This window comes from Vulpes lagopus, chromosome 19 (assembly GCF_018345385.1).
Source record: "Vulpes lagopus strain Blue_001 chromosome 19, ASM1834538v1, whole genome shotgun sequence".
Lineage (NCBI taxonomy): Eukaryota > Metazoa > Chordata > Mammalia > Carnivora > Canidae > Vulpes > Vulpes lagopus.
In genome coordinates, this window is record NC_054842.1 from 49,746,651 (window position 1) to 49,774,589 (window position 27,939).

The following is a 27,939-nucleotide window of genomic DNA, read 5'->3' on the forward strand; positions in this document are numbered from 1 at the left end:
ATTTCATGCCACAGGGAAAAGAAAAGATTCCTCTTTATATAAAGGATGCAGAAGAAGTTGCATGCAGGCCATTGGTTAGCACATTGTCGTGTGACTACTGCTAACTATCAAGGAGGCTGGGGTACGTAGCCGTAATGTGGGGGGCCATGGAGGTAGGTGCCTCTTTAGAATCTGGTTGACGGGGAAGAAAAGTTCTGCTACTCATTAAAAAAACGGAATCTTGGACCCCAAAGGCATTTAGCAGTCCTGCCACAGTTTGCATCCTCTGGTCTGGGAAATACGGTATTTATACCCAAACTACACGTCGGTGATCAAATCTAGAATGAGTAATATGGGAGAGGAATCTGAGGCTCGCAGGTTTGCCCTGGAACACTCAGCAAAGCAATCGTAGAACCAGAGCCAGAACTTTCGTCCCTGTCTGTTGCACCTCCCATCAGATCATTCATTCCAACCTGCGGAGAGTAGGACTTTCAACCAGGAGGGTTCTTTGAATGAGCGAGTGGTAGAGAAAACCCAGCACTGGCATTTGCAGCCCAGAAGTCATTGGTTCAAATTAGGTGCCCTTCGATGATCTGGATCAGAGTCACAGACACACAGCCTGCTTGCTGCCTTGCCCCGCTTCCGTAGAGAGGGCTACTGGTCCCTGTAACCTCGGTCCCTTCCTGCTAACCTCGGTCCCTGGGGTACTTCTCAGGTCGGCGCTCTAGCTCCCAGCAGCCAGTGGAAAGGAGTTGGCATGTGGGATGACATTTGTCATCCTGGAAACGGGTAATTACTAGAATACTTCAGGACCCTCTTCCTCTTTTAAAATCCATTATTTGGGGAGGGGGGACCCCTAGAGGAGTGTATGTGGCTACAGGAGAAATTCCAATTTTTTTCCTTATTGCCCCCATGATATTTGCTCCCGTCTCCCAGTCACTTCCACCTGTAATCCCGCACTTACTTTCTATTCTGCATCCCCAGCCAGCTATCAGGTAAAAGTTGATTCTAGTTTTCCCACTGCCTTGCTGTCTCTGAAAAAAGTTAACCCCCTTAAATACTTTTTCCTCAGTGTGGTATTGCTTCGTGAAAAAAAAAAATGATGAAAAGGATAGGCTAACGGAACGACATCCAGTGGAAGGCATAAAGCTGGAAGAAGTCTTGATACGATTATATCAGTGAATCACTGGTCTACATTGATTTGCTCCCTTTATATATGCTGTTCCCTTTGCCTGGAACATTCCACACACACCTGGATCTGCCCATCCCCCTTCCTTTCTCCTTACCTTTCATTTTTTTAAAAGAAGATTTTTATTTATTTATTTGAGAGAGAGAAAGAGAGAGAGAGAGAGAGAGAGAGCTCGCACAAGCTCGGGGAGGGGCAGAAGGAGAGGGAGAAGCAGTCTCGACTTGGGGGCTCGCTCCATCGTAGGACCCCAGGATCATGACCTGAGCCAAAGGCAGACATTTAACCAACTGAACCACCCAGGTGCTCGTCTCCTTTACCTTTTAAAATTAACTGTTAAATTTTATTTCTTTGGGACACCTGGGTGGCTCAGCAGTTGAGTCTGCCTCAACTGGGTTCCTGGGATCGAGTCCCGCATCAGGCTCCCTGCATGGAGCCTGTGTCTCTGCCTCTCTCTCTGTTTCTCTCATGAATGAATGAATGAATGAATGAATGAATAGATAGATCGATAGATCGAATAGATAGATCGATAGATCGATAGATAGATAGATAGTGCTTCCTCATGAAGGCCTTCCCTGGAACTTTTAACTAGATGAAGATACCTTTATGTTCCCCTAGCACATAGCTTTCTGGATACTTTTTTATTTTAAGTCATTTCCCCTCCCCCCAACCCCTCATAGGAAACTGTAAAATTAGTGGGAACGGTGGCATGTCTCACTGATTTTGTTGTTTTATTTCCAGTATCCAGCCTGGATTCTGACTCTTACTCATGCTCAAAGGAATACTGAATGAATGAATCAGAGGATGAATCAGTGGTTGAGGGGACAGATGGTAGAGAAGTGAGGAAAGAAAAGGAAGGCAGAAACATCCCATTTCTTAGAGGTCCCTCCTAGTTCCTAACCTTGACTTTGGGGCAGATGTGAGCTCTAGAACATCAGTAGCTGATGGACTCTATTTCCCAAGCATCTTATAAACATCTTACAAACCGTGTATCACTTTTCCTCTTTTTAATCTCCAGTTCTTCCTCTGCTATATTCAGTTTGCCTGAGATATATTCACACATTCGGTGGGTCCTCGACTTGTGGGTCCCACATTATTTTATTGGAAATAAATAAGAAAAGTTTTGAAGTTCAACATGAGGTCACCAACTTTTTAGCAAGACGTGTGCTCCATCTTTGACTAGGGAAGTCTGGCTTCTTTGTCTCACACTCTAGCCAGTGATTTTCAAACTAGACTGTGGAATCTGGTTTTGCAGATTATGCTTCAGGGGCTGGGGATGAGGGAGGGTCACACCCCCTCTTTGATCAGAAGGGCCCTCATCATAGGTCTTGATCAAATCAGTACCTAAGCCCATTTCCCTAGGTCCTCCTTGACCCCCCTCTTGGGGATATCCAGCTCATTCAGATAATCAATCTTAAACCAAACTTCTTATGAACAATGCAAACAGCTCAATTATTATTATTTTTTTAACAGCATATTACTAAGAAAGCTTTTGCTGCTTCTACTTCATGGAAGCTTGGTTTTTTTCCATTTTTTTTTTTTTTTACTTTATTTTGTTTTGTTCTTTTTGTGGAGCTTTTTGCTTTTGATACCCTCCAAATGGAATTTTTGTGTTGTGAAGGCATTCAAAATAGTAAAATGCCTTATGCTGTTACACCAGTAAGTAATGAAAATAGATGAGGCTTTTTTTTTTTTCAAGAACTATTTCTTACCTTCTTCCTCCAAGAGAAAAACCTCCTTCTCTTGTTAAAAGACCTTCTTGCCTCTCCAACTTATTATGTGCTTTTATTCTGGCAATTTTAAATGTTATATTTTGAGAAATGCATATTGTATTCATCTGGTTATTCTAAATTTAAATACCTGCATTCCTTTTTGTTTACTCTTCTTTCCCTCACATAGAGGGAACATACCCTAAGGCAATAAAAACCAGAAACATATATAGATATATTTATATTTTTTACATGACAGGATCATATATCTTCTTTTTTAAAAAAGACTTAATTTTTAAGTGATTTATTTCTTTTTTTAAAAAAAAGATTTATTATTTTTTTTAATTTATTATTTTTAAGGTGAGGCAGGAACTGGAAGTTACAACTATAGGAGAGCCGGGGAGCGAGGCAGAGGCAGACAGAGAGAGGAACTCAAGCAGACTCTGAGGTGAATGCAGAGCCCGACTCAGGGCTTGATTTCATGACCCTGAGATCAGACCTGAGCGAAAATCAAGAGTCAGAGGCTTAACAAGCTGCAACACGCAGGTGCCCCAGGATCATATTTTCCTAATAATTAAGGTTGCACATAGGCAGACTTGAAGAGCTAAATGGGACATTAGAGTTTGGTCCAAACCATTAACCCTTATCTTACAAATGAGGAAAGAGAACCAAAGAAGTAAAATGGCTTGCTTAAACTCACAGATTAAAAGATCCATGTGTCAGTTAAGAACATTAGTTGGAAGCAATAGAAACCTACTCTGATTAACTTGAATGACACACCCCTACCTCAAAGGACAGAAGTAGTGAGATTTGAAAGAATTCTAGCCCTTCCAAGGGTATAAATTTCTACTCAAGGAAAACAATAGGAGACATAGACATTACCCCAAAAAAGTAATCATCTCATTCATGGGATTTTTCAATGGAACCAGCTTTATGTGAGGAAGCTCTTGTATATTGACCGACGGACTGAACGGAATGACGGCCTGAATTTTCTTAAGAAATCGCTCACCTTTAGAAGAGTCTCTGAACTCTGTATTTGGGCATAAACTGGAATTGTCTTCAAGGCTTTCCTTTCTTTACCTCTGTAGATTATCAAGGCTAATTGTTACCGTATCCTCTTTTGTAAAGAACTCTGTAGGTTAGCAACCCTAAATATTTGAGCGTCCCTGGGTTATAGTTATGGTTATGCTCTATGTTCACCTGAGATGTTAGCATCAGCCAGAGTGGTGGTTTCCAAACCTACGACCTCTTCGTGGGTGTCAGAAGAGGGTCTGTGGGGCCACACACTCGTGTCTGCGTACTTCAAGACAATCCAGCATGATTTATTTTACGTGCTTGTACATCAACAAGATATTTATTTGCACAAAGCATTTCAGAGCAAAAAGAAAAGTGAGAAAACCCCTGGGGTAGCAGATGAGAGCCAGGGGAGGTGAGGCAGGAACTGGAAGTTAGAACTGTAGGACATAGTGCTCTGAGGCATGGTGGGAAGAAGGAGTTCAGAGTCATGAAGAATTTAATCCTTTTAGAAAAACCGGGAGTTTATAAATAATGGAGATGTTTGAGGGTTGAGGATAGAGGACTTGGAACCTGGCCAAGGATGGTTGGAAGCCAGAAAGAGATGATCCAGGATCTGCGTGCCTGAATAAGAGAAAATGCAGACCAGAAAAGAAGGAAAGAGCACAAGCTGAGGTTTGCAGTCCTTTAGATGAGCAGGTGCAAGCTGGAACTGAGTTAAACCTAGAGAGAGTTTTGTTTGCCCACTTATCCAAAATACAAGCTGAGAGAAACTGTTCCAGACTTGGGCTGAGAATAGAAGTCTGATGACTTCTAGAAAGTGAGGGAAATGTACTTAATATACTGAAATTTTAAATTCATTTTTTTAAAAACCATAGATAATTATTGAGCTTCTACTATGTGACAGATACTCTTCTAAGCCGTAGAGATATCAGGAAACAAGGCAGAAAAGGTCTTTGTTCACCTGGAACTCCTGTTCTAATGGAAAGAGATAGACAACAAAGAAACCAGCAAATAATTTAAGGAAATAAGGTGAATGCAGACAGTAGTGATAGAAAGGAAACAGAACAAGGTACTGTGGTACAAAGTGAGGGACTGGGGACAGGGATAGGTGGATCATTTAGATGTAATTTGATTTTGGTTTTTAAAAAGATCACTCCGGCTGCTGCTTGGCTGACTTGATAAAACAGATCCTACGAGGGAAACTGCTGACCTCATTTTGTCCCCTCTGGGCACCAGGTGACTAGCAGTCAGGATGTTTTACCCAGTCCAGGTATCTGTATTTAACAAAACACAAAGGAGCTTTGAAACTTGAGACTTAGCGAGTATGACAAGACTCATCTTGGTTGTATGGCGTTGACAAGAGAATTTTTTTGAGACGGGTTGACCCTGGTTTATAAAAAGAACTATATGCATCTTCTCAAATGTGCGGTAGGCTTAGAAGTTACACAGCAGGTGCTCACAGTTCCAGGCTCTCCTCATTAATAATCTGATGAAAGCCCCGAGGAATCCCCATGCGGGTCCACAGTGGATCCTCTTGTGTCCTGTGTTTCTCCTGCTCAGATCGGATGCCCTTTCCCTATTCTGGTCCCCAGGAGGGGCTGTGTGATTCTGTGTATCTGCACTCCCTCTTTGGGGGAGCCAGTCATTACCTGCTGGCAGCTGCACGCTCCCTGACAATGATGCTTAAACTGGGGGGGAGAAAAAGGAACGAATCTTTTTGATGGGAAACCTATCTTTCCTGCTTGGTGTCCCCTGTGGGTTCCTTCAGGGAACTTTCTTTGTAACTTTATTAAAAATCCCCGGACATCCGTGGCTGAGGATAGCACGGTTCTTGGACTTTTCAGTTACGTCATGCTCCACATGCCCCCCCTAGAAAGGGGAAGGCAGAAAGTTGGTAAGAGCTGGGTGTCCTGGAAAAGAATCTTTAGAAGTGAAACTCCTGATCCTCCCTTAGGTGGTTGTCACACTGAAGTACCAAAATATCAGCCAGTCTAACTGGAAAGCTATCTGTTCATCGCTGGGTCTTGCTGTTATTCATAAACAAAGATACTAAAGTTGTTGGTGTTTTTTTTTTTTTTAAGATTTTATCTATTTATTCATGAGGCACACAGGCAGAGGGAGAAGCAGGGTCTACGCAGGGAGCCCGATGTGGGACTCAATCCCGGGTCTTCAGGATTAGGCCCTGGGCCAAAGGCAGGTGCTAAACCGCTGAGCCACCCAGGGATCCCAAAGATACTAAAGTTTAAAGGACAATAGTCACATGTCATTGCTGTCTTTCTCTCTGGCAACCAACAAATACCAGCTTTTTTCCAAGTAGGAGAAGCCCAGTTTCTGAAGACAGTCAATTTATAAATGGCAATGGTTGGTCCTGCAAAATGAAGATGGTTCTACTTAGAGTGACAATTCGTGGTCTTAAGTGTTAGTAAATATCATCTCACTGAAAGCCCAGAATTCACAAACTCACAAAATTGCTCTTATGGATTTTACCATAAAACCATGTAAAACCAAAATCATCTTTGAACCTGTTATAGGAGTTGGGATTTACAATGTTTTATTTTTTAAAAGAAGGGCTACGTAGATATTTCAGTAGATTCCTTTTCACATAAAGGACTCACCGCACGAAGGCTTCAACCAGGCTACCTTATGACTGTCAAGATGGTCGGCTCTGACCCTTGTCCTAGTAACTAATTGCCCTCTCGGTGACCAAAGAGGAAAATTGAATTTCAATCTTAAAAATATCCTACCCGATGTACTATTTAAATGTTAAAACATGTTGATTACGTTCTCCCCAAATCCTGACAATTACTATCATTTGGCATATTGCATATCTACAAAGTACCTCAAGGAAGAAAATGAAAACCTTAGGGTAGGATCCTATCTTGTAAAAAAAAAAAAAAAAAAAAAAAGGATTTCACAGCAGGAGGAAGCCTGGGTTCTGACAGGTACTAGATAAATTTAGAAGCCAGGAGAGATAATCAAGATACTAAGACACATGTTTTAATCAGTCACATTGGAATAGTTGCCAAGTAATGGAGCTCATTAAAAGAAGTGGTGTATTCCACGTAGCTGTATTAAATATTCAGGCATCCCAGAAGCTGGTGATAACCCAGGCTTCCGGTTTTCTGAGAAATTTTTCCTACTCAGTGACTAGGAGCACCATCCAAAGTTCTTGTGCTTGCCTTCTACCAAGTTCTATAGTCCTTAAATGTACCTGTAAAGATAAAGATACAGGAGTAGGGGTAGAACCAGTTTGCAGAGTCCGTGAAGTGCAAGAGAGCATTCCTGTTATTGCTTTCTCACCTCATTAACAAAAAAGCATCCCACAGAATAAAAAAACAAAAACCTCAGCAGACTGATATTGGAAAATTCAAATTACCGTTTCCTTCATAGCCGCTAGTAATTCCCCACTGAATGCAGATGAATTTATATTATTTGAAATATAGTTAATTCAAAACACCGCTTGCTTATACTTTGGAATAGTTGGTCCCATGAGGTATGAGCTCAGACATGTTGTTTACTTCCAAGTGAACCAAGAATTCTGATTACCTTTTAATGGGAAAAGAATGGACTGGATGAGAATATACATAAAAACATCCTTTTCTCCCTGTTACCTTAGTGATTAGGTTCTTAATACAGACTCGCAGCTGAAAATAGTTTGCTCAGTTGAGTAGCAGATCCATGCATAGAAATGCTAGTGAGATACCCCAGCATTACAGGGTATCTGTGGAAAGGGAAACCTTCTTCCTGGGGAACTGTTTATTTACCATTTATTGAAAGTTATGGAATGCCCCTATCTAAACCTTACCTCCAGTTGTCCTCTTGATTTTCAGATTGAGAATACCTATACACCTCGCTTGATAAAATAATTATTTCCCTGTAAGTTTTATGTTTGATCCCTTGATGAGTCACTGTAAATTCAGATGTGCCCTTTGTGCTCACAGTGAATATCGCTTTGCCCCTCTCACTGATAACCAATGAGTAGGGGGTATAAAACCCTCTCAAAACTACAAAGTGTGAAGCACTGTATAACCTTCCTTCACATTTATCCTGGGAATGGGGTTAGAAACCCAGAAGTGCCCATTAATCCATTAATCCCACACTTGTGTGGCATGACTACCCCAGTTGTGGTTGTCTATCATTAAGCTGGTGCTAGAAAGTTGAATTTTTAGTAAATTTTAACAAGGTGAGAGCATAATTTATTTTAATTGCTGATGGATAATAATGGTCGAATTATTTCTATTAATTAATTGGCTGTTAATATTATTAATTAATAACAATCTCTTATTAGATGAGTTGAGACTTACGGAGGTGGTATTCAGTTTCCTGGTGTTGACGCCATTCTGAATTTGAATAAGGCATTTCTATAGTCCATAAAAGGTTGATAACATAACCAGCTTATGGTTAAAATGCATGTGGAGGTAAAACAAGAAAAACTTAAGTTCTTAGAAAAGAGCCGATATCCAAATCTAGAAATTTTATATTAACATGAGCCAGCTATAGGATTAATTAAAATCTCCAGGTTGGTGGACCTCATGAGAACACAACACAGTCTCATTTACATACACACACCAACAAACAAAAAACAACTGCTTGGCCAAAAAAGATACAAAGATGCCCTGATAATATTATGTGAGTTTGTGGCCATCTCTTCATGAACAGTTTAAAAAGATAGATGGTAGCAGAGAAAACTTGAGAAATGGAATTCAGGAAAGGAACTTACTATTATTTAAGAAAAAATGCTAGGTTATTGTTTATCAGGTGTTTTTTGTAACTGCATTCTGAGTAAGGCAATTCAAAATGATGACTAAAAATAGAAAATTACAGAATTGCCGAACCAAATGGTTATAAATTACTTAGTACTTCCAAAGTGATACTTGTTTGTTCTGCTCTAACTCAAACCCATGACGACTTTTTAAGAATTTGTACAGGTCGTTTCTTTTAGGATTTAGAAAACGACTCCTACTTTACTGTGTTTCATGTGTTACTGAAAATTAATAAACGAAATTTAAGTTAAATTAACATGATTAAACACTTAGAATGTTCTCCAGCAACTCATTGCTACTTATTTCTTGCAGGCTTGTACAGCGTATAAAGATTTTATGATTTCTGTGGCCAGATTGATTCGTAAGGAGAAAGGACTGCTCATCGATGAGAACCAGCTTTCTTTGGAAATGAACAGAGTTATGGAATTGGAAAAAGAAATTGCCAGTGTAAAACACAATTTCTCTAATACATTGCATGGTGTTGCCACTCTTTTCTTTCTTTTTCCTCTCTATCATACTGTAAAGGTCAAAGGTGCAACTTTTAACCAACCAGTAGAAATGCACAGCTCAGTAATGAATCATTGACATGAAGAGGACCTTTGAAACTGTAGAGTGTTGTAGTGAGCTAGGTTTCTGACATCCGGGAGACATAGCTAAGTTTGACAAATATTAAACTAGATGCACTTAATTACCTATGATAAGTGGATTGTACCAAAAGCCCAACTACTTGCAGTCGAACCGTTGTTGAGATGTGCTCGAGACTCAGGGCGCGTGTGATTGCTAAGTGTTCAGCAGCGCTGTTTTAGTTTTGATGTGTATTGTGTTACTTTGTTTTATTTTAAAGTTTAGGGTGATCACGAAGATTGAGCATCCCTCTGCTTAGAAATATTGGTCCCTGAACATAGCCACATGGCAACGCGATGTCACCGAGGTCCGACTGTCAGGCTGGCTCAAAGGACCCGACAGGAAGGGTTTTTAGCAGCAAAGCCCATAGTGTGTTTTCCTGAGTTCCCTCTAGTTTCACATGAACCTGGAGTCTGAGTTGGCACTTTCTTGTCTGCTGTTCCTCCGACAGAGTCTAGAGTCTCAAGGAGCGAACTCTGTCTAAGCAGCATCAAGGTTACTGATTCAGCCCGTGGTCAGCTTCTGTCCACGATCTGCAGGGCCCCCTCTGACACTGCAGACGGTCTGTGCTCCTACAGCCCCGTGCACTTGCCACTGCCATCAGAATCCTGAAGACTAAAGACCCTGGAGGGCCATTTGAGCTTTCCTGGAGCTACGTGAAACCAAAAATCTCCAATTGGAACCAGACTTTGCTTGGAGCTGCAGCTGGATGAACGGCAGCTGGATGGGTTCCATGTGGTTCTGTGCCAGAAACAGAATTATTAGAGGAAAACTGCTTGCTGGCCTGGGTTTCTACCACTTGCACCTTCCTAGACCATGTTCTCCTTTGATCAGCCATAGCTCTCGGACAGTTGTATCTTACCTCAAAATCATTTGTGTCTGTGTTTTCCCTCCTCTCTTAGACTTAGGTGGGGGTGAGGTCTTACTCTTCTTTGAATCACCTGTGTATCTTTGGCATTATCCAGCTTATTATTCCATTCACATGCTCATGAATAATTTTTTAAGCAGTGAATAAATAAGTGACCTAAAGAGGAGATTGCAGCCATCGTCACTGAGAAATAATTCCCATATTGAACTTCCGCCCTTCGTCTCTCTTGACTTAAATTTGCCTTTTCCTATTTCCGCCCCTAGATAGGGAATTGCTATTGCATTTCTTTTTTTTTTTTTTTTTGATTCAGTGAAAAAATAAGCAAGTAATTAAAACTGGATGCTGTTGAGTAAGAGTACACTAAACTGGTGAGGCAGCAGGATAGGAGGACAGTCACAGAAGTAGGAGTGCTAGCACTCTCCTCAGATAATTGTGATGTGTACTAGGAATTTTTTTCTCTTACTTGCTTTAAATTCTTGCAGAAACCATTGTGGCTTTTTAGGTTTTTCTGTTTTTCTTGTCTGGATCTTAACTGGGATACTGAATGGGGGCGATGAGCACGTGGGAGACAGTATTTGAGAGATACATTGCAGATGACAGTATTTTAGAAAGTTATCTTAGAAAACAATCGCAGAAACAACTGAGCCATAAGCCTTAGAAGGAAAGAGGCCTGTGGACACTGCCTATGTGGTTCAGCGACTATGAAAGTATAAAAAGATTTTTGAAGAATCTTATACTTGACACGGCAGCCAGATCTTGATGATTATTACTGAATATACTTAAAATCTCTTAAATTTCGCTTTTCTTTTTGATATGTATTTATTTTAATCATAAAAACAGTATGCAAAATAGCGCTTAAATTATACTTATTCCATATTCCTTTTTCCCTCATGTAGAGTTAGATTTCTCTAAAGTATTCTTAGTCCTAAAATAATTATTGAAAATTAAATCCATAGGCTACAACTAAACCTGAAGATCGAAATGATCCCATGCTTCTTTATAACAAAATGACATTAGCCCAGATCCAAAATAACTTTACACTAGAGATTGATGGGAAGGTAAGTAGCAAGTTCCATGTCCTCTGTTATTGTGCCATTTCTAAACTTAAAACATTGAAATACAGTTTGTTAAAATTCAGGGATTACTTATTTATTGAAATAAATTGAACTTCAAAATGATTTTAGATGACACCAGCCATTTGACTTCATGGCAAAACCAGAAAAAAATACGTGAAAAAAAATACGTGAAATCATTGTATTATTATATAAAGTTAGAGTGAATTTCAAAGGTGAAATTCCTTTCAAGGCAGCTATACAATGATACTAGAAACTCTTGTAGCAAAGGGTCTGGAAAACATCAAACTGGAAAATCCTCCCGAGAGATGATTATAAAGCCATTGGACTTGGACAGTCAAATAATAAAATTACTAGATTTCTTTTTAACTCCTAAAAAGGATAATTTGTTTATAGAACTTGCCATATTCTCATCAAGGCCATCTATCAAGATGTCGAAAACAATGATGGAGAAATAGTACACAAGAAATAAGAAGAAAAATCCGTCTCACAAATTCTATTTATAAACAGTAGTAATTCATCAGCTAGGATGTAATAGTCTCTTTGGGGGACTATGCATATATCCTTGTATTAGGAAATAAGGCCAGATCCATGGGAAGATCTACAAACTATCACATTCAGTGATAGAATTCTCTTTGGCACTAATTATAGTAAAAGGGGGGGGGGGGACTTTTTAAAGGCATGTCCTATTGTTAGGAATTTGTTACATAGAACTGTCTAATATAACATTAAATATGTTTTGAAAGAATGGTCCAAACCACGAAGGGAAATCAAGAGAAGTATATAGCACTTAATAAGTGATCAGTATATTTATATACTAACAAGTGTAAAAACTTCTCAAATGCTGAAATGTGGCATTTCAGCAAGATTTGCATAATCTCATTCTGTGCCTTTTTTTTTCTCTTATATCCATGGACAGTTGAATAACCATGATTCCCATTTAGAGAATAAAAGATAAGATATCATGTTTTAGCAGCTCCTCCAAAGTCCAAAAATCGCATTCCTGCAGACTCAACATTGATAGTTTCACATGTGTTGTTTGGCTTCCTTGGACCGTTTGTGTTGTGTCTATAGCATTCCTGTCCCTCTCCTCTGACAACAGTGTGCTTTCATGTAGAGCAGGATCGCCACTGAGGTGTATTACTGTGTTTGAATGGGTTGCCTGTTATATCCACATTTAAAAGATAAACGCTTTTTACTCATTTAAATTTTTGCATAAACAAAGGAAGCTTTATTTTAAAGCTAAATTTCTTTTTCTTTTATGTGAGTTAGACCCAGAGAGATGCTATTGAGCTTGATTCCTAGCTGTATATTGTCTATGCTTGGAGGCTTTGCTTTTGCTCTTAAATAGTTGGATTTAATTGCAAACGGATCTCAAACTGACCATTGTGATAATTATATGGTGGTTCACCTGACACCCTACCCATGTCTGACTCCGTAACCATAACTGAGTCTTAGAACCAAGAAGAGAAATCCAAAATTACTGAATGTTTTGTGCCTGCTTTTTTCCAGCCATTCAGCTGGTCAAATTTCACAAATGAAATCATGTCAACTGTGAATATTAATATTCCAAATGAGGAAGAAGTGGTCGTTTATGCTCCAGAATATTTAACCAAACTTAAGCTCATTCTTACCAAATATTCCTCCAGGTGGGTATGTCAGAGTGCCTATGTCCTCAAAATTTGCATTTAATATCACTCTTTAGAAGCTTTGCAGCCTCATCTTTTCTGTTGCTGGGTGGTGGGTTTTTTTATACAGAGATCTTCAAAATTTAATGTCCTGGCGGTTCATAATGGATCTTGTAAGCAGCCTCAGCCGAAACTACAAGGAGTCCCGAAATGCTTTCCGCAAGGTGAAGAAAAAATCTCTTTTCTTAAGACTTAGAGCATAAAGAGATACATGGTTATGAAGGCTTGCCATGCCCACTGCTAGAATGTGGTGAACTTTGCCAAGAGTCAACATGCCAAATGTTGGTTAACTTGCCTGTGTTTAGGCCACGTTGCCTTGGAAAGCCAGCTCTCGTGGGCTTTGCCAACCTCTGGCACCATGATTGAATTGCCCTGCAAGGAGATGCAGTTGATCATTGGAGCGGTTCTTGAGAGAATACTGGCTTGGTTGTTTGTTGTGTTGAAAGTGATTGCCAGGGTATCTCTCTCAATTCATTTGACTTTTAGGTGCTTGTAGCACGCTAGATATACAGACAGATGGACTATACTGATGTAGACAACCCACTGAGACTACACCTACCTGGGGACAACCTTAAACGCTTTTATTAGGGTGCAACTTCATTATTTAAACAGTCATCCTATTAGTCCTGTGGTGAGGGGAGAGGGCGAGAGGGATTGAAGAAGTAATTTTGACAAATGTACTGGTTGGTGTTTTAGGAAGGAAATAACTATTTATTTGAAATTTTTAGCATTTACCCTTTGAAAGAAAATGTAGACAAATTTTTCAAATTACAGAATATAAAAATGATGTTTTGCTCAATTTCCTGTACTTCAGCTAATCCCTTCATTAGTACTTTTATTTGCACACATACAGTTCTTCTAAGTTCAGCTAAAACATTAAAAGAAACAGGAATGTGTTTTCTTGTATACCAGATTTCTCCCCTGTTACATAAGTTGAACATTACTTCACATTTATGTTTATGCAGTTGGAACTATTATTTTTTTGTTTGGTTTTGGTGGTGGCGGAGGGGTGAGGGCATTTTGTTGTTGTTGTCTTCTAAAGCTGTCTGGAAGGATATTCACCTGTAATAGCCAAAAGTTCTACTGGGATATGCTACCGAAAATATACCTTGTTTTCGGATTGTTTATAAGTAAACAATCCAATTGGATTGCATTTTGTCATAGGCATGGACAACATGCCTTGTGAGGAGAAGCAATGAACATTTGCAAGAAGTTAAGAGGTCATAAGGAACAGTCCTGTGGAATGTATGTTCTCCCCTACTGTGGCCATCTACCTGTGGTCAGATGCCATTTCCTTTTTCTTACCTCTAGGCCCTTTATGGCACAACATCAGAAACAGCAACATGGAGACGTTGTGCAAACTACGTCAATGGGAATATGGAAAATGCTGTGGGAAGGCTGTACGTGGAAGCAGCATTTGCTGGAGAGAGTAAACATGTGGTAATATTTTCAGCACGGTACTCTAACAATTAGTTGTTTGCATCAGCGTGCAATTACAAGAGTTCATAATTTGGCTATATTTTATTAATTGGCAGAAATTCTCAGAATCATAATTTGTTGTTAGTTCTTGGTGAATTTCCTCCTCCTCACTCCCCCAGGGGTCTGGTTTTGTTTATTTCTTTAATATTGGCTAGTGCAAAACCAATTGTCCATTTTCCAGAAGCAGTGTGTTCAGAATACCCACTCATGTGTTCTGTTGATCGGGACATTTGGAGAGTCTCTTCTATTAGCAAGATTGACCAAGAATCAGTGTTTTCTGAAATGCTTTCAAAGTAAAGCGTTTATTTGAAATATTATAAAAAAATGTACTCCATTTTCATTGTTATTGAAATGGAACTTAAAGTGAGAAAAACTATTAAAATGCTACTTCATGTTTAATTGAATTATTAACAGTGATGGCATTACTACTTTATGTAAATTCTTTTTGTGATCATGGAAACCACTGCATTCTAAAGATGAGTTTTTAATTAATGCATAGGTAAGACCTATTTAATCATTAGTGTTGATAGTGGTAAGATTCCTTTAAAAATATAATTATCCACATATATCCATTTGTTTAGATCATAGTTTGTCTATAAATATGCACATATTAACATATTATTGAGTCCTACAAAGACAGCTTAATAGCCCAATTTTTAAAAAATCTGTGTTACAAAAAATTAATTCACGGCTAAATTTCTTTTCTGTTCTTTTGGTTTTAGGTTGAGGATTTGATTACACAGATCCGTGCAGTTTTTATTCAGACTTTAGATGACCTCACTTGGATGGATGCTGAAACGAAAAAGAAAGCTGAGGAAAAGGTAAAAGAAATAAGTGAATAGGTGAAGCTAACTATTAAACAGTTTCTTTATAAGAAAAGGTGAACTTTTAAGGAAATTCAGAAAAAAAAATTCAAGGATTGCATAAAATGAAAGCAGTCTCCTTCAAGATGTCATGTTTCCAAGAATAGTTTTTATGGATAAACATTTATTTCTATGATTTTTCTCCTTTATTATCCCTTTGTAAAGAGATAATAAAAAAAAAAAGCTCCTACTCTCCATGTTTAGTTCAAAACTTTGAAAGATCCTTGATTTTCCTTTTTTTTAAAGGTGTCTTTAGAAAACAAGAGGAAAATCTTTTATGAACAAGTAAAGAACTGAAAGATACTACCAGTGGTTCATATTTTTCCTCTTTTTAGAAAGCATCTCCAAAAGGACTCTACCAAAGCCTAAAAATATCCTTTCAATTTTTATCACAGATTTCCAGCTCAGTTTTTAAAAACATGCTTTATTTAGATTTTTATATGACCTAAGGAGAAACATAATAAATTTCTGTCAAGAAAAGGTAAAGTGATGCATTACTTGAGTATTACATGGTGATCTACAATTAAACAGATGTTGAGGGAGCCTTTTTATAATTATTCCTACCTACCCCCATTGTGCACCTCTTGTTGGGACTTCTACTACCTTGCATAAGAACAAAGGTGTCAGATGTTTAAGGAAATCTTAGGTTTAAACTTACTACGATCATTTGTCTTGATAACTATATAAAACTAGAAGGAACATATTCAGTGGAAACTGTATATGCTTTGGGAGCAATATTCACTTGCGACCTGAAAATTCCTCTACAGTTGAGGTGGCAAGAAGAACACACCATTCTTCAAACTGATACAGAAAGATTTTCTGTAACTATTATAATACGAAAACCAAGCCGCAGTCTAGTTCTTTTCTGGGATTAAATCACGTGGAAGGGCTGTCTTTTTGGCTGAGTCAGATCTAGAATTTAGACATTGAAGTATACTTATCTTTCCATCACTGACTAGGTCTTCAGAAGTTCAGGCTGCATATGTTCCTTTAATGTTCTAGCTATGTGTGACATGGTTCTATTTGATGTAGCCAACTGGATTGCGCTCGATCATTTCCCAAGGTGGTATCATAAGCCAGTGACCCACAAGTAGTTCCATGAAAAAGAGTCCCACGCTCCAAGAATTTAAGAAACAGTTCCTGTAGGAAGGCTACCCTGGTCCCATCCTAGACTAGATTACATGCTCCTAGGGAATGATTTCAAGACATCGTATTTAATAATACTCATTACATTTTAGACTGCAGTAAAGAAGCCTGCTTGGTGCTTTTGTCACAGTATTTACTCAAAGTATTTGACAATAAATCCTTTTTTATGTAGACTTATTTCTGTAGAGTTTGTGTCCCTTAAAATTCTCTTCGGAGAAATGTCCTCTAGAAAATAAGGAACCTTCGAGGAGAGGCTGATTGTAATGGGCAATGGTGTGGAAATCTACAAGAAAACGAGCTTGACCTAACAGATTTATTGATACACACCCTGTCTGATCCGCTGCCGAAATACTGTGCTTATGAAACAGATTCGTAACATAATTAAATTATTTAAGAACAATGTAATATGATAGAATCAAAACTCAAATATCTTTGAGGAAAATGAGAGAAATAGAAAAATACAAGTGGAAATCATTATAGGAAACAAGCAGTAATAATGAAATAATAAAAGTAAACACATCTAAAATAATAAAAGTAAAAATTAGGAATGATAGTAAGCAAGTGGAAAACATGGGCTGGTGTAACAAGGAAAACCCTGCTCTCTACTTATTTAAATAATACCATCCATTTAGCTGTGGAAAGATAGGGACACTGGCGTCGGAGACCAAAAGAGAACATACAAACCCCAGGACTCGATATTCAGAAAGAATATTAGCACTAAACCTATAAGCCCATATCTGTTTTCTCAGCCAACTCAGTGAAGTGGAAAGATAATAATAAGCTCCTTGAATGGAAGTTCTAAATATTACTCCTCCTATAAAATTGAAAAAAAAAAAAGGCATTCAGGGAAAAAGTTCATAGAAGTACAATATATGTGGAACAAGGACTTGTCAGTTTTCATTTTGGGAAAGCTGGAGTCTACGAGAATAGGGTATTAGAAACTAGATTTCAGAGCTGTTTTTTTGTTTATTTTGAACCCCAGGGAGAAGTCATTTCAAAGATCTCTATTTAAGTGTTGTCAAATGCTATTTTTGTAAGCAAGGTATTCAACTGCTAGTCATGGACCAATTATAAGGTTTGCATTCGAAAGTTATATAATTGCCCTTACATTCAATGTTTTAACTTTCATAGGCCTTAGCAATTAAAGAAAGAATTGGCTATCCTGATGACATCATTTCAAATGATAGTAAACTGGATAATGAATACCTGGAGGTAAGTCTCTATGAAGACTGCACTAATCATACCTGGGGCTGGTGGTAATGTCATTTCTAGCTATGGGGTGCCAAAAATTCTGTGAAGTAGCCTAAAGCCAAAGGTCTTGTTATATAAAGTCTTTTACACTGAAACTGAAACTATGTTTTAGTTCTAGCCTTTTGTCTCACTGGCCTGCTTCATATTTGGTTTTTGTTATTTTGGTTTCCATATATTCCATTGAAGAGTAGTGGATAAGGTCTTTTTTAAAAAAAAGAAAAGAAAAGTAGTGGAAAAATCTGGTGTCCTTTAAAGTGCATCAAGCGGTCGACATCAGAGTGACGAGCACCAGGCAGCTCTCAGTCTCCTTATCACATCTGTACAGGCCCGAAAAGTCATGTCTCCAGTGTTCCTTCACTTTCCAGTTATTCCTCCCCTGGCTAAAAACCAGGTCATGTCTCTGTATTTAAAAAACAAAACAAAACAAAAACCCACTATTTGAAAACCGGAAGCGATTTTATTCCCCCTGGTCATGTAAACGATGAAAAGAGAACAGAATTGATGCAAGTCGCTACACTATTGATTTCAGACTCAGTTGAGGGTCCTGTTGCCAACCTTATGGGTCCCACAATGACTTTGAAACCCTGGTGACAACAAGATGATCCTCACCTACAACTGGGGATGATGGTGATTCCTAATCTATTGATTACTGGTCTACCATGGGGGTTTGCAAGCCACAGTGTCCTCTCTCTTTCCATTTGTAGAAAGCTTGACTGTTTCTTGTAAATGAACTGCCTGCGGCATGTGAGTCCTGGGGGCCTTTGTGTCAGGAGTCTAGAAGAGTAAAGACTCACACACAACTACTTGGGTTCAAACCCCAGCTCCACCACTCACTAACTTGGGCAAGTGACTTAATTGTCTGCCTTGGTTTCTTCAGCCTTAAAATGGTGATAACAGCCCGTCTTCGTAAGATTATAAGGATTAAAAACATGTAATACATAAAGTGCTGAGGACAGTGCCTGGTACATAATAAGTGCTAAGTAAGAATGGGCTCCAGTCTCACCTGTCATGTAAGGGTTAATACCATGTAGGAAGCTTGTCTGACACTTGGTTTCATTTGATTAGTCACAGAAAAATAGACTAAAGTAGTGATTCAGTTAGAGCAGCAGTGACCTGTACTATAGAACGAGGCTAATTAAAGTTAAATCCTTCTTTGATAAGTTTTAATGCTCTCTGTTAACTTTATTAACTGATAGAATTCAAGAACGTACCCCCTACATTTTCAGCCAAAATTTTCACTAATTTCTTCAAAATATTTTACGCAATATAGTTGAACTACAGGGAAGATGAATACTTTGAAAACATAATTCAAAACTTGAAGTTCAGCCAAAATAAACAGCTCAAGAAGCTCCGAGAAAAAGTGGACAAGGATGAGTACGTATATTTGTTTCGTATATGTTCGTTCTCGTTGTTGGGTTTGGAAAAAGAAGTAAACTTAGAATAATGTCAGAAAAAAGTACCATGTCCTTCAGTGGAGTGAGTACCTCCAAGAGCATTTAAGACCATAATACTAAAGATGGGTCAAAGATGTAACCAAAATTTAACATTTTTTTAAATTAAGGTGTCCTCAGGCTACCTCGTTTCTTTGGTTTCCTCTCAGTGACTACTGATTTCCTCTACTCTGTTTGTGGACAAGTTTTTCAAGAGCACCTTGGCCTAAGTAACCCAGAGCTCCTGCAAGCCTTCTCTGGGGCCACATTTGTGACACTCAGAATGGCCTTGTGCCCTCAGCGTCACCTGTTTTCTGTGGGCCAGTCATCCCAGAGCTCCATCCTCTTCCTAGCCTGCCCCGTAACACTTCCCTCAACCTTGTGGCAGCCGAATAGGAGATAATGAGGGTCACCTTCACGTGCTCTGAATCTCTGCTTATTAGTGGCATTAGTGCTTCATCTTAGCCTTAACGTCCATTCAGTCTTCAGTTTTCAACTAAGTGGGTGTGGCTAACATATTTATCGACGTGTGTTTGTGCACTTAGATCCCTAGAACTGCTTATGTTGACTTTTTCTTGCTAGGCTCTTAGCTCCTGGAGAACAGGGGCTATTTTGACTATTCAGCGCAGTGCTGAACAGATAGAAGGTTTGTAGTTATTATATGGTCTCATTCATTTGGGGAATATAAAAAATAGTGAAAGGGAATAAGGGGAAAGGAGAAAAAATGAGTGGGAAATAACAGAAAGGGAGATAGCACATGAGAAACTCCTAACTCTGGGAAAGGAACAAGGGGTGGTGGAAAGGGAGGTGGGGACTGGGTGACAGGCATTGAGGGGGGCACCTGATGGGATGAGTACTGGGTGTTACGCTATATGTTGGCAATTTAAAAAAAAAAGAAGGTTTGTAGTTAAAAGTGAATTAATGAATGAGTGAGCAAATGAAAAATAAATGTACTAACTTGATTTGTGTGGTAACGGATAAAGTAACAGGACAGTGAGGTGCTTGGGTTATTCATGCAATCATTTATTCTTTCATTTATTCATTTATTAAATTAATATTTTAGAATACTAAGTCCAGTGGTCATTGGGAACTAGGAGAATTGAGGGTGAGCTTTGATTGTATCACATTACAACAGCAGAGGGTAAGAAAGACGCGCTAGAGTACACTCGACCACCAGGAAGGAAATGTGCCAGGAAAGGCTCAAAGTGATGTGGGACTGCTTGAGGACAGGCTGTTCTGTTCTCGGAGAAACCAAGTACAGGTTGGACAAAACTCCTAAATGACAATGCGAATACGTTTCAATCCCTACAGAGCATTTTGAACACGCCAGGTGCCCTGAAAGAGAGGCTGATTTCTTTGGCTGACCTGAGGGTCTGTACTGTGGCAAATGTCATATTGTCTGGTTCTGAAAACGGGGCTGCCGGTGCCAGAGAACGTGCAGTGTCCTAGCTAGCAAAGGAGGGAGGCCAATGGGTGCGTAGGTTTGTGTTAGAATCAGTTGTGAAATCCTATGTCTAGAAACCCACAAAAAGTCATCAAAAAGAATATTCAGGAGGGTCCCTGGGTGGCCCAGTGGGTTTAGCGTTGCCTTCAGCCCAGGGCGTGATCCTGGGGTCCCAGGATCGAGTCCCACGTTGGGCTCCCTGCAGGGAGCCTGCTTCTCCCTCTGCCTGTGTCTCTGCCTCTCTCTCTCTCTCTCTCTCTCTGTGTCTCTCATGAATAAATAATAAAATAAAATCTAAAAAAAAAGGGGGGGGAATATTCAGTGGGTAAGTTTACCATCTGAGAAGTTTCTTACAAGTTTGAATATTTTCATCTCTTTAAAAATGCATATGCTTACATTTAATAATTCTCTGTACTGTGTGAAATATCTACAGAGAAATATTGTCAGACAGTGTCTCTGAAAACAGCTAAGATCACCTGCACCCACGTGACACCAGACGAATGTTTTGTAATTTTAAAAATAGTGCTTGAATTATTACTTGATGTTTTCTTTTGAAGTTAATGTAGTCCCAAGTTCTAGAATCATTTTATAATATACTGTGCGTTTTTCATTCCCTTTCATCATATGTGTTGATTTTCTCCTGCGTCCTCTTCCCTTACCATAATCACAAGTGAGCGCTGTGTACGGCTTTTTTTTTTTTTTTTCAAGATATTATTTGTGTGTGAGAGAGAGCGATAGAGAGCACAAGCGGGTTGGGGGGGGAGCGGCAGAGGGAGAGAGGGAGAAGCAGACTCCCCGCTGAGCGGGGAGCCCGACGTGGGGCTCGATCCCAGATCCCTGAGATCATGACCTGAGCTGAAGGCAGGCGCTTGCGTGAGCCTCCCAGGTGCCCCTACAGCATTTTAATGAACATTTCATCAGTAGCATGCAAAGCTCAGTAGAACTTTCTGAGTCCTTCTCATGAGCTTCTTGATAGTCAATCACAAGTGCAGTATGGCTTGTTGGCCTTCCGAGCCACGCCAGGCTAGTTTCTCTTCCTTCCCCTTCTTCTGCCTGTGGGTTGAGCACAAGAGCTCTAAGCTCTGGCTGCACATTCCAGTCGCCAGGGGAGCACTAGAAATAGTACCGAGGCCTCCACTTCACCACCCCTGCCTGTGATGGACTTCCCGTGGGTGGGGACCCAGGTGCTGGTATCCTCTTTCATTACCCCCCCCCCCAACTTCAAGTGAAAGCCCCCGAGTTGGCGTTCGCTCCTTTTTGTTCATGATACTGTTCGTTTTTAATCTTGTGACCTTTTGTTTTTTAGAGGGTGATGCTTTAATTTGACAATTTAGGTTTAAAATTTAGTTTTTGTTTTCCTAACTGCCGGAAGCACTTTTGACAGTGATCGCATCAAATCCTCAGGACTGTACAGTTTTCTTGTATTTTTTGAGGTTTCTTGTAGCGACGGTTTTGGGCCTGTTTGGGACCTGGCTAACAGCGATGAAGCCACTATGTTTTCCTTACTTTTTTCTGTAGAACCGAGTTTAAATCCTCACTGTGTCTTGTCCAGGCAGATAACATCCACCGCTTGTACTTTGTTCTCATAACTTGTAGTTACCTCTCAGAGAATTATATTTTCAGATGCTCAGGTCCTCGCCCTCATGGTCTTGCAGGAGAAATAGGTGTCCATACCCACAAATGATGGGACAAAGATTAGAAAAACTTTGATTATGTAAAGTTTACATTGTAGGGTATTGTAGAAAAATGATGCATTAAGATTTCAAGGCAGCAATTACTTTAAATTAATTTAGTCAATTAACCAAATAATTAACTTCTGGACCTTTTTTTTTTTTCCCTCACTGGGCAAACGTGTATGCTTCTTGACACCTTCTGCCATCACGACCACAGACTATTTGTACCTGGCCCAGATTCGTTTGCTGAGCTTCAAACACAAATGTCTATGTTCAAACACAAATGGGACACTTCTGTGTAAGTGGTCCATTGACCCTACAAACACAGCATTTGTCATTTTGGGCAAAAATTGATCATCCTTCTCCCTATATCCTCCTATTTCCCCATATCTTTCAGCAACTTTCACCTTATATCTATCAAGACATAAATCAGGAACTCATCATCCTAGACTGAGCCCTTTCTCTCACCTCTGACATCTATAGTGATACCTACTTCAAATCCCCATTCAAAAAAAAAAAAAGACATTTATATCCACCACTTGCTAATTAAATATTATATAGGTATTGTGAGAGGCTCTCCGTCTTACCGTCTCCACTGTCACTGACTAAATTCAAACCTGTCTCATTGTTCACCAGAGTTATTACAAATTTTTTCCTAATCTTATCACCAAACAACTTACTTTCCTTCAGCTTATTCTCCATACTGTGGCCCTAGAGATGTTTTTAAAGACACAGATTGAGTCTTATTATTTCCCGATGAAAACCTTTCAGTATATCCCTGTTACCTGTCTCATGAAACAGGTACAGGCTCTGCATTCCTCCCCGTAGCTCTCCAGAATTCCTTTAGATTCATCCTCCCCCGCAGTGTTGCCCAGAGCTCCAGCCACAGGAAGTACTTTAAGTCACTGCTCCATCTTTTCTTCCTCCTTGTCCCTTACCTTGGACCACCCTTTCTGCCCTTGTCCATTTAAAGGAAATCTACAGATTGTTGGGCTCAATTGAGATGTCACTTCTTAATCATAGCACCCCCTTGCATTTTCTCTTCACCTCGCACCTGCACTAGCTCTTGTTGGAAGCAGAAACCAAGTGCTTGTGTCACCAGAGCTTGAATCATGATGAACGGAATGTAGACCCTTCCTCAGTGTTTATGGGGTTCAGAAAGGATACAATAGCTAGTTTGTGATCATGCTGATGAGGTTAACTAAGTTACCAAGGTAAAAACCATCACATCCAACCATTTCACCATCATGGTTGGTAAAGTTATGCACCTTCACCAGTTATGCACCTGCTGCTCTTCCTGTTGAACAGATTCAAGAAATTGAGAAAGTCAGAAAGTCTGTATGTGATACACCTGATGTAATCATTTCACTCAAAGGGCCTTCTGCCCATTTGAGCAGCTGACGACTGCAAAGGGCAGCGATTTAAATTTAAAAAGCTTGGTTCATGTGGTTTCTGAGTGCGTGGTGTTCCCAGAATTAGCTCAAACATTATGTTCTCTGGGCTTTTGGTGCCCGTCTGTAAAGAATTTCAAATATGTCATGTTATCAGATAATAGTAGTGCTGAAGTGAGGATGTAATATCCATTGGCAAAATTACTTAGATATAATCTATAGTAATTTACTTCCAGTAACATGATTATTCACTTAGAGTCAATACAACACAAAAACTCAAAAAAGAGAAAAATGTACAAGAACAACAAAAAAAGAATCCCCTTTCTTGTTTTTTTATACTTGATGTTATTCTGTTAGCTTCTCGGGACAGAACTTTCCGTGATATGATTGTGATGGGGAGTATTTGTAGATCATGACCGCTGAGCCGCAGAGTTACTTACCAGAAACTACAAAGACTTATTTCATTGCTGTTCTTTTTCCTGCTGTTATGCATCAAAATTAAAACACAGAGACATTGACAGGAACCAGTTCAATAAGCATTTTATTGAGCGGCTGCCACGTGCAGAGCACAGTGCTAAACACTGTAGAGTGTACAGATGAATAACATGTGGCCCCGCCTCCAGGAGCTCACAATCTGGGGGAAAGGAGCAAGTGAGTAACAATTAAATCTGATAAAAGGCAGAGTGTGGTTGGTGCTATGACAAAGATGGCACTTTTTTAAAACGACAATTAGACCTTTACTTTCTAGTGAAATGTTCTCCGGAAACAACAAGTCAGCCTTTAAATTAATATTGATGTGATCAGAGGAGTCACTAGAATCAAAACACAACAAAACGGTTGGTTCCCTTGTCTTCTCCTTTATTCCTTCAAGCCCACTGCTGTTCCTGATCTGAGCTAATTGGGTGGTGGCGATCCCTGAAACAAGCAGAGTCCTGAGGCCCACAGCCTGACAGCTGAGGCTCTGGGGGTTTTTCCTGAGAAGCCAACACCACCAAAAATCTCAGGGAGCAAATCATATTTCTGCTAAGGGGTTAGTCTTCAAACTATATAAGGAACTTCTAAAACTCAATAACAACAACAACAAAAGTAATAAGCCAATGAATGGGTGCCCCGTGAAGTGACACCGTAGTTTTGCCACTGCGGTGAATCACCTCTCTCGGGGTCCCAGTGCTGTCATTTACTACCAATGGCCTTTTAAAAGGCAAGTAGCTTCTCTTCTTATAGAATGAGCAGGTTGATTTAGACTCTGTAACATCCCTTAGGTTCTTTCCAGCATTAAAATTCTATGCCCTAACTGGGAAGTTTTGCTAAAAGCCAAGTTTTCCTCCTTGGCTTCTGTACATCCAGTGACTCAAGAGAAAAGGAACATACTATTCAGAGGTAAGGAAGCACCTCACTTCTTTCTAAAATATCCCTTTGGATGTTTCTTCCCCTTCACTGATACCTCTAGAGCCAGTCTTCTTTCTCATGAGGTCCTGCATCAGTGAGCTCAATTATCAAAAGAAAAATAGTATGCAGGGCTATCCTATTCTATATGGTTGGGGAAATAAGGTGGCACAGAGGTCAGTTGACAAGAACTGTCCAGGGTGGACACTTGAGAGGTGCAGAGGGCTGGAGACTTGACACACAAATGAGTCTCCAGAAGCATAGGTATAAGGGGAAGGTTTACAAAAAAAGATTATTTGGCTTATCAAGTATTACTGACCCAGAAAGACAGAATAACAGAGACCAGACTTGGACAGATCATTCTAGTTCCCCATGGTGGTATCTGCTTTGGAACACTCATGTTCTACACATCCTATAATAGATGAAAATGTTAGCTTTCCATCTTTTATGCCCCCGTTAAACCAATAGGCTTTGTGTTTTTCCAGTGTGTTTTGGGGCTGTGAGCAAAATACATTTTATCAGTAAAAAAACATTTCTGCTTTTTTTTAAATTAAAATTTTTATTTTATTTTTTTTAATTAAAAATCTTAATTTTAATTCCAGTGTAGCTAACATATACAGTGTTATATTAGTTTCAGGCCACATAATATAGTGATTCAACAATTCTATACAGTAGTTAGTGCTCCTCATGATAAGGGTAAAAGCATTTCTGCTTTTTAATTAGCATCCAAGGAAGATTTTACTTTTGTTTTGTTTTATTTTTAGAGAGGAAGGGGAAATAGGAGAGTTAAATAATTTAAAGGTTGAAGTTTGGTTTTTTTTGTTTTTTTTTTTTTTAAGATTTTGTTTACTTATTCATGAGAGACACAGAGAGAGTGAGGCAGAGACACAGGCAGAGGAAGAAGCAGGCTCCATGCAGGGAACCCAACGTGGGAATCAATCCTGGGACCCCGGGATCACCCCTGGGTGGAAGGCAGGCGCTAAATTGCTGAGCTGCCCAGGAATCCCCTAAAGGTTGAAGTTTTAAACTAGGAGAATTTTGCAGAAGAATTCTGGAACTTTCACGCTAGTGTACAAACTTGAGGGGATGGCATTCAGTTGGTGCATGGTTCTTGGTGGCCTGGCTCTACAGCCTGCATAGTATCAGTGCATAACCAAAGTCTAGTGCCTTTCCCTGCTCCCAGAGTCCCAGGATGAAATGGTCATGTCTCTTGGAGCTTAGAGGACTCACTGATATGTACTGAGTGCCTATCAAGTTCCCAACACTGTTCTAAACCCTAGAGATACAATTGAGAACAAAGCAGGAAATAAACAAGTGACACTATATCAAACTAAAAAGTTCCTGCACAGCAAAGGACAAAGGAAATAATCAACAGGATGAAAAAGCAACCTATGAAGTGGGAGAAAATATTGCTAAATCATATTTCTGATAAGGGGTTAATCTTCAAAATATATAAGGAATTTCTAAAACTCAATAGCAACAACAACAAAAGTAATAAACCAATTTAAAAATGAGCTAAGGGGGCAGCCCCGGTGGCTCAGCGGTTTAGCGCCCCCTTCAGCTCAGGGCATGATCCTGGAGACCTGGGATTGAGTCCCACGGCGGGCTCCCTGCATGGAGCCTACTTCTCCCTCTGCCTGTCTCTTCCCCCCGCGCCCCCTCTGTGTGTGTGTCTCTCATGAATAAATAAATAAGATCTTTTAAAAAAAAATGAGCTAAGGGCTTGAATAGACATTTCTCCAAAGAAGACATACAAATGGCCAACAGACACATGAAAAGATGCTCAGCATCACTAATCATCAGGGAAATGCAGATCAAAGCCACAATAAGCTAACACATCAGTGCTGTCAGGATGGTTATTATTAAACAAACAAGACAAGACAGCGAGTATTGGTAAAGGATGTAGAGAAATTGGAGACCCCACACACCATTGGGAGGAATGCAAAATGGTGCAGCTGCTACGGAAAACAGTGTGGAGGTTCCTCAAAAAATTCAAAATAGAACTACCATGTGATCCAGCAAGCCCACTTCTAAATATACATTTATATTTAGAATATAAATCCAATAGCCAATATCCAAAAGAATTGAAATCAGGATTCCTAAAGGATATTTGCACTCCCATGTTCATTGCAGCACCATTCTCAACAGCTAAGATGTGGAAACAACCTGTTTCCACTGACAGATGGATGAATGAAGAAAAGGTGGTGTACACAAACAATGAAATACCATTTAACGTTTAAAGAGGAGGACACCTTGCAATATGCACCAACCTGGATGAATGAATGTGAAGATGTTATGCTAAGTGAAATGCTAAGTGAAATAAGCCAGAAAGAGAAAAACAAATGCTGCATGATTCTACTTTATATGAGGTATCTAAAATAGCCAAATTCATAAAATCAAAGAATGGAATTATGATTAGCAGGAACTGGAGGCGAGGGGTTCTTAAGCAATTATTAATCAGCAGGTGTAGAGTTTAAGTTAAGCAAGATCGATAACCTTTAGAGATCTTCTGTACAGCATCATACCCATAGTTTACAATAATGTATACTTCAGTGTGGTAAAATGTGTTAAAAAGATAGATCTTCTGATAAGTGTTCTCACTGCAATTAAAAAAAAAAAAAAAAGAACATCACTGCTTTCCTGGAGCTACTGTCTAATGAGCTAGACAGACAATCCTGTCAAGTTATGTCATTGCTAAGGGTTATATGGGATGGAAGAAGTTTCAGTTTTTTTCCTGAAAGATCCCAAGATTATTCTAAATCAGGAAAAAAGTCACCAAAAGAAAATTCTGACAGAAATGATCCACCCACCTGTATATTCCCAGTTTGGGAATTTCTCTGAATTTGATATATCACACAGGTTAGTGATCTCTATTGCTTTTGGTTGAAAGAGAAGTGGATTTTCCCAATTTCATGTCAGAATAGGAGTCCTGGCTCTCTTATCTCTCAGGTAATCGGATGAGTCACTCA

General features: G+C 39.4%; 1 protein-coding gene across 6 annotated transcripts in view; it reads left to right on the plus strand.

Annotated features, from left to right (window-relative positions):
- Nucleotides 1-27,939, plus strand: part of MME (membrane metalloendopeptidase) — a 137,339-nt gene that overhangs the window by 80,643 nt on the left and 28,757 nt on the right. For all 6 annotated transcript variants that reach the window (XM_041733930.1, XM_041733928.1, XM_041733926.1 and 3 more), the window contains 8 exons: nucleotides 8,967-9,101; nucleotides 11,103-11,204; nucleotides 12,732-12,868; nucleotides 12,978-13,071; nucleotides 14,219-14,347; nucleotides 15,109-15,207; nucleotides 17,527-17,607; nucleotides 18,917-19,020. In XM_041733930.1, the coding sequence (XP_041589864.1) occupies nucleotides 8,967-9,101; nucleotides 11,103-11,204; nucleotides 12,732-12,868; nucleotides 12,978-13,071; nucleotides 14,219-14,347; nucleotides 15,109-15,207; nucleotides 17,527-17,607; nucleotides 18,917-19,020 (881 nt within the window). The remainder of the gene's footprint in view (nucleotides 1-8,966; nucleotides 9,102-11,102; nucleotides 11,205-12,731; nucleotides 12,869-12,977; nucleotides 13,072-14,218; nucleotides 14,348-15,108; nucleotides 15,208-17,526; nucleotides 17,608-18,916; nucleotides 19,021-27,939) is intronic.